This window comes from Cibotium barometz, chromosome 57 (genome assembly GCF_041138505.1).
Source record: "Cibotium barometz isolate CiBa-2024 chromosome 57, ASM4113850v1, whole genome shotgun sequence".
Taxonomy (NCBI): domain Eukaryota; kingdom Viridiplantae; phylum Streptophyta; class Polypodiopsida; order Cyatheales; family Cibotiaceae; genus Cibotium; species Cibotium barometz.
The window spans coordinates 445,242-456,253 of NC_141102.1; the positions used below are offsets into that span (position 1 = coordinate 445,242).

The following is an 11,012-nucleotide window of genomic DNA, read 5'->3' on the forward strand; positions in this document are numbered from 1 at the left end:
TATCTTGGTTTCTCTAGCTTTCCTATCCTATACCTCACGTGTGATTCGAGACAAGAATTATGGTGGCACACACGCACAATACTCTTGCTCCATGCAAACTTCTTGGCATCGGCATTTTTACACTTTTATATGTGCATAAACTAGCGTGATAGATCCCAAGATAAAACACATCATAAAAAAAAATAAAAATTCCACTGGTATCAGTTCTAATATTAATTCCACCAGTTCTAATTTGTTGCAATGTGGACCATCCTCATTGGACTAGTGTAGGCCATCCTCATTGGACTAGTCCAGCTAGACATCCTCATTGGACTGGTCCAGCTAGACATCCTCATTGGACTGGTCCAGGACATCTAGGCTAGCTAGATCAATTTAGCTAGATTGGAATGAATCCCCAAAAACATAAACCTCCAAAAGCAGAAGGCTCATGCGTCACACACCACGCTGATTGGCATCTTCCCCATTGATGCACCTTCAGACCAAAGATACAGGATTCTCACCAACGACATCCTCTAGCAGTGAGACTCGCCATCGAATTTAAAGATGCATATATATATATATATATATATATATATATATATATATATATAGAGAGAGAGAGAGAGAGAGAGAGAGAGAGAGAGAGAGAGAGAGAGAGAGAGAGAGAGAGAGAGAGAGAGAGAGAAGTAAGATGGAGATCCAAGAGAGAGAGAGAGAGAGATAAGTAAGATGGAGATCCAAGAGAAAAAGAGAGAGGAGAGGACACAATATAATTTTTTAAAATTAAAACTATTATCTCCATCGCTCCTCATGTTACGAAATCCCTAGTTTACTTTTTATCCCTAGTCTATCTTAAATACCTAGTTTACTTTTGATGTATAAATATTTCCAAATTTACCTTTCTGGTTTATTATAAAGAAGGTTTATGTCATTCTTGTTTGTTAAGGAAACCCTACCCTAACCGTGTGGTGGGAAGTTGCCTATCTGCCGAGCATGACTCAAAAGCTCCACCGTAGTAGCCGCTCGACACCGCCATCCTCCCGCACTCGTTTGTCACACCACCGAGGCGGTTGCTCTAATCCAACGGGTGATGCAAGCTCTGTCACACGAAGATCGTGTGGGATATCCATGGAAGAGGATTGCGTTGGTTATCCTAATCACGAGAGAGAGAGAGAGAGAGAGAGAGAGAGAGAGAGAGAGAGAGAGAGAGAGAGAGAGAGAGAGAGAGAGAGGTAGCAAGAGGGAATAAGTGATTAGCACTAATCACTCCCTAACCCTAAGTACACCACACATGCTAGATTAGAGTTGCAAGAGAGAGGGAGAGAGAAAACACTCCACTTCTATTTCACAAATGGGAGAATGAGTTACAAACAAGAGAAATTGGCTTGTATAGTTCCAAGCCTTTAGTTTTGTACCGAGTGGCCTATGTGGCTAGAGTTGTGAGCTTACCTTTGAGTTGATATTTGAGTGGTTGGAGAAGCTCAACCATTTGTAGCACTGCCCCTTGGTTTGGTGAGACGAAGTCGAAGGGGTGGGGTGGTGCATCATGAAGGAGGGTCCATTGGGGAAAAGGGGTGGGCGAATTGAGCTTTTGAATACCCATGGGTTGGGTGTGAACAAGCCCATAGAAGTTTGTTGAGGAGGAGGGGACTTGCCTACCCGTTGGTCACCCAAACCATCTTCGTCATTTGGACAGGTACTGGCTTGGTTGGTGTAATTTAGGCGAGCAGCTGAGGGGCTAGCCGTGGGAGCCAAATGGGGTGTGAACAAGTCCATAGAAGTTTGTCGAGGAGGAGGGGACTTGCCTGCCCGCCGTTGGTCACCAAACCATCTTCGTCATTTGGACAGGTAGTATTGGCTTGGTTTGTGTAGTTTGGGCGAACAGCTGAGGGGCCAGCCGTGGGAGCCAAATGATGGAGTGGCCATCATGGAAGCCTTGGGCTTCTAAGAGACATTTGGGCACCCAACATTACCAAGTGATGAAGGTCCTTGGTTGTCGAGGCTTCTGGTTGTTTGGTCGACGAAGCTTTGAGCTATGATGTGGTGGTCGACATGGAGGAGAGGATTTTGATTGTGGCTTTAGGAGCCATAGGTGTGTGTTGCCTTCATGGAAGCCTTGAGCTTTGAGTACGTTGGTAGGCACGAAGCATTGTTGGCTTCGTTGTGCTTGGGGTTGCCAAATTGGGCCATGGGGCCTTTTGTCTCGCGACTTCCTAGGGGGGTGTTGTTGGGGTGGATGAGCACAGGCAGTGTTCTTGGGTAGCCAAAGGCGAGTGTTGCCTTCATAGTAGCCTTGTGCTTGTAATAGGCGGTTGGGGAAGTCCAATCCATATTCTTGGTGGGTTGAGTTTTGGTGGTAGTTCGGGGGCAGAGGAAGACTTACCAGTTAGTGTGGGTGGAGTGAGAATACCCTTTGTGGAAGCAGTTGGTGGGGGTAGAGAATTAGAGTCGATACACTCCCTGTCCCCAGAGGATCATTGTTACCTTGCCCTGGGGAAGCTTGAGGGTAGCTGTGTTGTCAGTTGAGTTAATTGTACTTGTAGCATTCTGGACCCAGCTTCTACCAAGGACAACTACTTCTTTTGTTTTACCTGTGGGAACCACATAAAACTTACAAGCCAATGGGTTAGATATAGTATGTACAATTTGGGTAAAGGACCTAAGGCTTTGTATGCGTTGGCCACCCATCAATTAAACTTTGGCATGGGAAGTTTTTAGAGATGGTTTGCCTAGAGAGACCCATGTTTCCCATGGCAAAAGATTGTGGTTAGTTGTGTGAGACAGCAGGGCATGCTTTCTTTGCATATTTCTGCCAAAGGAAAAATCTATCGAAACTCGTAGGGTGGTTGTTGTTGTTGCAGGTTATGGAGCGATGGTTATGGAGCGATGCTTACACTCAAGGTGTTAAGCAAGGCAATGGCCTTGTAGGGTTCATGAATGGTTTGGCCACTTGGGAGCACAAATTGTGTGCCGAGTTTGCGATCTGGGAGGGTGTCAAGTGTAGCAAGGAGTTTCAACCAATCGTGGTTAACTTCGTCTCACTATGGACAGAAGAGGCCGTGCATGGCACCCGCACATCATCAAGGGCTTGATGATAAGCATCGCAAACCAAGAGATCATTGCTCCTGGAGGTAGTCACAGAGTCTTAGCAAGGGGAGATTTGGCCATGGGATGTGAGTGCCAAGTATATAAGTTGACCTTAAGCGTTTGAGATGCCTTGCGGAGGTAGAAGATGTAGGTCCTAGTCATGGAGTAGTAAAGTTTGTCTCATGAAGGGCTGGCCCAAGATGGCATCATAGGAGGCATTATGAAAGTTCATAACCACAAATGTGAGGTGGAATGTCATTCCATAGACTTTTACCTTGAGGTCATGCACTAGGCCTAGGGGTTTTGTAGAGTTTCAGTCCGCAAATTTGATCACCAATGTGGTGGGATCAAGGCAGGTTGCCCCAGTTTTCCCATGTCTGTGTAAGGATGCTTACTCCAACACCTCCATCTAGGATGCCTTTGATTGCATGTTCGTTTATAGGAAATAGGCAATGCTGCATTTGTGTCATCACCTTTAAAGTATTGTCCCAGTGCATTGACGATGCGAATTGTTGGTGCACCTTTGGGTCGTGGGTGGTGGTGATGGAGTAAGTATGGATGATGGGGCTCGAATTCATCTGAGGAATCTGGAGCTTCCTCATCCACATAATGTAGTTTGTGTTCCATCCAATCCCGAAGGTCATTCCATAAATTTGGACTACCAAGGTTTCAGTGGGGGCATTTGGATTTGGGAGGAAAGGAAGGCAGAGAGGCCGGCCAAGTTACATTGATGAGTAGGGGCTTTTTGAGGGGTGGGGTCTTGATCATAGGGTGGATCAACAGCAATAGTATATGGAAGTTCAATTTGGTCCTTATTTGATAGGTGTGAAGGTTGATAGGTAGTTGTAGTAGGAGGATAAAATACCTTAGCAAATTTGGTGTGCAGACCTCATGAGTCTCTGTTAGTGTTCGCATCGAGTTGTTCGATGTGAACGTGGGATTTGGGCTTTGGTGTTTGTGGAATAGGCATAGGAGGATGATGAGGTGCATGAGGGGAAAAGTCATCATTTGTCAACATCATGTTGGCGAACGGATCCTCCTCAACCTGGAGCAGTTGTGGGGGCTCCTACCTGACCCGGTGCAGAAGTTCAGGTTCAATGGGGGATGGTGCGCACTCCGGTTTAACGGGGTCAAAGGTTACGAAAATGGGTGGCGGTTCAAGTTGAGACTGGTATTGCTCTACTAGCGCTTGGGCCTCCTGAAGACGTTGCTTCTCAAGGATGGTATTGGGATATGTGGCTAGCTGTTTGGTGAGTTTTTGGTGGGCTGCATGGGAGAGGGGCAGTTCAACACAATCATCACTCGTGGAGGAGGAGGATGTCGTCTTTGTTGAGCCCATGCGGATGATAACCCAATCGTCACCGTGTGGCCAACGTGCTTAGAGCATTGTTTCTTTTGGGATGTGGCCTTCTTTAGCTTGGCTTGCAACCGTGTGATAACCATGTTGAACACTCAACACATTGAGGGACGGCATGCCTTCGATTGTGGAATGAGAAACTGATTGCAAAGGGCAATCCTTATAGTAATGGTCAATTCCACAGCCATGACATTGTGGTTGCATTGGCAGACATTTCATTTGAGGGCAGTCCGCCACTCTATGGGGTTCATGGCAGAGGAAACACAGAAGAGGTGGTTTCCCTTGCGGGTGCACCTATAACGTGCACAAATGGTTTAGGGTCCATGTTATAGGACCATGGTACATGGAGATTAGATTATTCCACAAATTAAATAATAAAAAAATAAACTATAACATCATAGTATAAATCAAGAGCATGAAAGATCAAGAACACAACACTGGGTGCAATCTCCCCCTCACGTGTGTGGCTCCACTCCCACACGTGGTATTTAAATCATATTAATAAATTTAGCCCTTGGAGCCATTAATAGCATAGCTTTTCCAAAATTGGGCTTTTTACAAAATTGAACCTTAGTCCAATGCTTTTAAAAGCATCTCATAAAAAATAAACCTTGCCCAGTATATGTATAATGGGCCAAACCATACAAAATTAAATATTTGCCACACATGTGCTTAGTTAGATAATCTCGTCCAATGTCCACCTTGGTTGTCTCGAACTCATGATCTATACTCAACATAGCCCACAATGTTAGATCACAATTACTTTGGAATCACTCACAAAAATAATTGTAACAAATGGAAATCATTCATTACCATGCTTCACACATGAACCATGCATCACACATAATTATTTGGATTCATTCCCATGATAAAATATTATGAAAAATATCTCCCGTGATAGTCCTCTCGGTTGAGAAGAACAAGCATCCTCGGTTGTAACTATCAGCACACGCGAGTGATCAAACATATTAATTGTTCCCACATTGGATTTACTTACAATGTCAGTATGTATTTAAGTGGATTCACTTTCACATATCCTCACACGCATCATACGTGCCTTCTTAGAGTTGATCAGACTCACTCACAATCAAACTCACACACATTGGATTAACTCAATGTTTTCATACGCATCACACGTATTCAAAAAGTATACCACATGTTTCACACATGTAAGAGCTGGTTGGACTCACTCACAACCAACTAGGGTCACCCTCATTAATTCAAAAGAGTTGAATAGATTCACTCATAATCAAACTCGTACATTGGATTCACTCACAATGTTTTCATACGTATCACATGTATTCAAAAAGTATACCAGGTGTCTCACACGTGTCGTAGCTGGTTGGACTCACTTACAACCAACTAGGGTCACCCTCATCAAGAATGATTTCAAAAGAGTTGATCGGACTCTCTCACGATTACATTCACATAACCTTTGCACGCGTCACATGTTTCTTAGAGTTGATCGGACTCACTCACAAAATCAAACTCACACATTTCTTACATGCATCACACATGCACACTTGGTTGGATTCACTTACAACCAAATTAATCACACTTGGGTCACCCGAGATATTATTTCTACTTATTGGATGATCACCCAATAAATTAATTACCATAACAATCCATGTGAGGCACTGGCAGAGGAAGATGAGGTGGTAGGGGTGCCTCGGGGATGGTGGAGTGCATGGGATCCACAAGATGTCAAGTTGTGGCGTAAGGGGAGGCGGTGTAAGGGTGAGGGGGGTGGGAATAATTTTATGGTGGATAGTGCTCGTGGCGTCTATCTACACCGGGGTGTATGTATGGAGGGGCCCCACTAGGTGAGGGCTCTTCAAAGATCGTTTCGCCCTCTCGGCCAAGCATGTGTGGCATGGTGACCACATGGGAGTGAGGAATTGAGGTCGGGGTGCCGCCGAATGGAATGGAGGCATTGGGGGCATGCGACCATGGATGAAAGGTGTCCATGGTGTGCGGGGAAGCTTAAAGAAGCTTCAATGATGTGGGCGCAGGCCGCCCAAAATAGGAGTTTCAGCTCACTTTTATCTTGCGCATGAACACACCCGCACCCTTAAGGTAAAAAATGGTCTTTTGAGGTGTTTTATGCATGTAAAAACAACCTTAGTGAGTCAGGGAGGTAGACCAAAAGCATCTCTAAAGATTCAAAAATTTAAAATTTTTTGAATTTTTTTGGGGTTTGGTATGACTGTATGCTCACAAGTGATCGCCCGTGGCTTTAGGCTGGAATGGCCGTGGCAAGTGTGGAACGATCGTTCGAGACTTTTTTTTTGAAAAAAAGATTTTTTTTGTACGGCCGTACGCTCACAAGCGAACGCCTGTGGCTTTAGGTTGGAATGATTGTGGTGAGTGTGGAACGGCCGTTCGATTTTATTTTATTTTTTGATTTTTTTTGGTATGGTCGTACGCTCATAAGCAAACGCTTGTGGCTTTAGGTTAGAACGTCAGTGGCAAGTGTGGAATGGCCGTTCGAATTATTTTTTGGGTACGGTCATATGCTCATAAGTGAACGGCTGTGGCAAGTGTGGAATGGCTGTTCAAAATTTTTTTTAGAAAAAAAAGTTTTTTTTGGGTACGATTGAACGCTTGTGGCTTTCCAGTGGCTTTAGGTTGGAACGACCATTTGATTTTTTTTTTGAAAAAAAGGTCTCACAAGTTAATGCCCATGGCTTTAGGTTGAAACAGCCGTGACAAATGTGGAACGACCGTGGCAAGTTGGGATTTGAGTTTGAATTTGAAATTTGAAATTTGAAATTGAATTACAAATTGGAGGAAAGTGAGTGGCAGATAACTAAGACCCCCTCTTTAATGCTAGATGGGTGGGATAGGACTAAAGTTAGAGGCTACCTCTAAATTAGTGGATTTCGACTAATGTAGAGGTTCTCTAGCTTAACTAAAGATTAATTCTCTTAATCTCACTGTTGATCACTCCTTAACCCTCTTCTTTGCCCTCAAATTACTCCTAATTGGTAAGGAGTTTAAGCATGGAGATTTGATATGTGGATTAGTAATGTTTATGCTAATCCAAACATGTGATTATCCCAAAATAATTGCACTAATTAGGTTACTAATTAATCCACTCAAAAGAGAAAAAATTAAACAAAAGAGATCAAATTAGTACTAATATTAAGGCCTAATTAGAGTGAACTAAACATAGATTTAAGTCAAGGCAAGTGTTTAGAACACTAATGCCACTCTCATTAATCTAATTACTAGCAATTAGACTTAATTTTTTTGTTTTTTGCTCTCTTTAAGTTCACTAATCACACAAATCAGTAGGTTACTAAAAAAAAGATTAAGCTAAAAATTAATAAAAAGAGTATAGGTTTAATAAAAAATCCTCTTGATTAAGCTCTCTAATCACCCAATCACAAGTTTTACGCAAACAAGTGATAATCCTACTCTAAACATAAGGCTATACATGAATCTTAACAAAACATTAAAAACAACCAAGCAAAACATCAAAATACAACAAAAAATTAAAAAATCGCATGTCAAAGAGCCTCCCTGGCACCGGGCTACGGGGGCTCTGTCAGATTTGAATCAAAGATGGCGTAGACAAGTAGTGGATGGCACTCCCCGGTAGTGGCACCAAAAATGTTAAGGAAACCCTACCCTAACCGTGTCGTGGGAAGTTGCCTATCCGCCGAGTTTGAGCATGACTCAAGAGTTCCACCGTAACCGCTTGTCATCGTCGTCCTCCCACACTCGTTGTCACACTGCGAACGGTTGCTCTAATCCAATGGGTGATGCAAGCTCTCTCTTGAAGCACAAATGAGAGAATGAGTTACAAACAAGAGGAATTGGCTTTTATAGTTCCAAGTCTTTTTCCACTAGGCTGCCCTGGAGTAAGTGAGCTGGGGCACCCAAAATATAGTTACAAGGCTTTTCTCTATGGTTTGACCAACTGATCCAGATTCTCTTGTTTGTCCTTTGAAGCTCAATACTTGGGAGCGTCTTTAGGACGTTTCCCTCATCAAATGACGGGATTTACAATAAATATAGCACGGGCGCCCATTACATAAGTGTGCGGACATAGTTATCATAGGAATGTGTAACCAATATGTGGTTAACATATCCTTTTCACCATATGCCATGTAACATATTTTAGAAAAACTAGTTTACCATGAGGGCTTAGTTTACTTTGAGTGCCATTTTCCTAGTTTACTTCAAATTCCATTCGTAGTTTACATTGCATCCCTAGTTTACTTTCACGGAAATGTCCCAGTATACCATATGATTTCTATATCTACTAAAGTACTATCTTAATAACCTCATATAACCTCTTAATAGTCTCTATAGCTACTATCTTAATAACTTCATATAACCTCATAATAGTCTCTTCTTAATTCAGATAATCCTTGTAAAGTGAGCTTGTGAAATCTTACTTTATTTTATCGTTGAAAAGAAAGGCCAAAAACTTTATAAGTCAAAACTTTATGAGTCGCTCTTAGTTTACTTTCCTAGTCAAAAAAACTTTGAGTTGCTCTTAGTTTACTTTTAGGTCCGACTGCGTTAAAGCAATAGAAGAGGGACGTCAATAGTTTGATCCAATTTGAAGATGTGTTAAGACCCGTGTGAGATAGTGGTGAGGACTCCCTACCATTGAGATAAGGGCACACCACTATCCATTAAAGGACACTACACTAATGCTCTGCTAACCGGTGAACAACTATGAGGGTGCAGTGCGACGTCTGCGAGAGAGCCTTGGCCGAGGTCATCTGCTGCGCCGACGAGGCCGCCCTGTGCCTTGCTTGCGACCGGCGGGTCCACGCCGCTAACAAGCTCGCCAGCAAGCACCAGCGCCTCCGCCTCCTCCACAACAACGCCCCCTCCAAGCTCCCGCAGTGCGACATCTGCCAGGTACGCATCTCATTTCATCCAGCATACCAAGGTTTTTTGCTGCTAAATCCTCGTTCCCTTTGTATGTATCTCCCCATGTGATGCGTGCAGGACAAGTCGGCTTTCATCTTCTGCCTCGAGGATCGAGCCCTGTTATGCCGGAATTGCGATCTGTCCATCCATGCTCCCAACACCCTGGCTGCCAGCCATCAAAGATTTCTCGCCACCGGTGTTAAGGTTGCTCTTGATACCGAACAAAGCCCTGTGGGCCTGCCTCAACATAAACCTCATCCCGCCACCAGGCGCACTGCAGAAATCTCGACATCGTCCACCATCATCCCAGTAGATCCTCCAGGAACAAAAGAGTGTGAGAATAAGCCTTCCAACATGAGTATGGCCCCTTCTCAAGGTTGCATCCCGGAGTCCCTCAAACGTTCAGAGGAATGGCAAGCTGCAGAGGTCTTTAATTTGCCAGGTCTTGCAGTGGGATATACCCTTGGTGATATCGAGTCCTCAAAGGTGAGGATCTGAAATGTCAAAGATCCATGTTAACGCTTCCTTGTGCAATGCTGAGATATACAGCATTTGCTTTCATGTTATCTCCTGATTGCATTGTGACACTGTGACGACACCCTCGTACTTGGTTCTTTTGTGTTTATATTCTTTTATGCTTGCAGGCTGATCTAGCAGCACTCAGTGACTATGACTGGATGGCAGACCTCAGTTTATTTGATGAGCACATCTGTCCTGACTCCCTTGCGGAAGTTCCTCAGATATCTCCAATGTCCACTGGATTTTCCCAACCTGGAAGGATTGATGAAGGTCTCAAAGGGAAGTACAAACAAGAGCTGGGTCTTGTTCCAGGTTTCGATGATGATGCGTCTGTTGTTCCAGACCTTGGGTTGTATGCTGATCACATCCCACCATTGAAAAGGCGGAAAATGTTTCCTGGAATATAGTGGGAGCATTTGGTCACCATTACTATGCCTTAACATGATTTGTAGTTTTGCTGCTTTCCCTTGGAACGCCAAGGGCTAGTTTGAAAGTTGATCTTTGGAGTGTGAGCCCCACCTTGCTGTCAAAAAAAAAAGAGTGCTGGCTGTGACATTGCATTTGGCTTGAGAAGTTAGGCAGCCAAGTGTGTCAACGATGAGACTTTATGAAACTATGGGATCATGAATTCCACAGTAATGGCTACAGCCTACTGCTTGTATAATACTATCAATGTGTATGCTCCATTGTCACCACACCATCGGTGGAGCATGTGTCAAGTTTTTGTGTGTTGTTTTTATCTAGGTGTATTATAGTTATAGTGACAAGTCGAATTAATATTTCAGAATACATAATCTCTGATTTCTTTTTTTCTTGAGTTGTGCTGGCTATAGTATCATTGGATGTTGTGCATGGTACAGTTGAAGTTTCTGCATTAACAGGTTATGCTTGCCTTTGTTACTTGGTAATTTGTGTCCACTCTCCCCTTCTCTTCCTTCCCTTCCCCTTGCTCTTCTCCTCATAAATTCACACACTAAGCACCATCCATCTGCAAGAATCAAATCCAAGTATAGGCTCTGATGGAGTCAAATCAACATGTGCAATGTGGTATACCCTTGGCGATATCGTATCATCAAAGGTGAAGATTGAAATGTCAATTATCATGCTGAAATATACATCATTTGCTTTCATTGTTTGAAATTTATCTCTTGATTGCATGCTGATTTAGCACCTATAA

At 43.5% G+C, this 11,012-nt stretch overlaps 1 protein-coding gene across 1 annotated transcript; it reads left to right on the forward strand.

Annotated features, from left to right (window-relative positions):
* The first annotated feature begins 8,988 nt into the window (after window positions 1–8,988).
* On the forward strand, window positions 8,989–10,646 carry LOC147606291 (B-box zinc finger protein 24-like). Its single transcript, XM_086791790.1, has 3 exons — window positions 8,989–9,304; window positions 9,395–9,802; window positions 9,961–10,646. Exons 1-3 carry the CDS (start codon window positions 9,116–9,118, stop codon window positions 10,240–10,242), a joined length of 879 nt encoding a protein of 292 aa, XP_086647916.1. The 5' UTR covers window positions 8,989–9,115; the 3' UTR covers window positions 10,243–10,646.
* Window positions 10,647–11,012: the final 366 nt, after the last annotated feature.

Excerpts from the sequence above, each read along its gene's own strand:
- LOC147606291 (XM_086791790.1), top strand. The coding sequence starts at position 9,116 with ATGAGGGTGCAGTGCGACGTCTGCGAGAGAGCCTTGGCCGAGGTCATC. Across the intron at positions 9,305-9,394 it reads CGCAGTGCGACATCTGCCAG|GACAAGTCGGCTTTCATCTT; the intron begins GTACGCATCTCA and ends TGATGCGTGCAG. Across the intron at positions 9,803-9,960 it reads GTGATATCGAGTCCTCAAAG|GCTGATCTAGCAGCACTCAG; the intron begins GTGAGGATCTGA and ends TTATGCTTGCAG.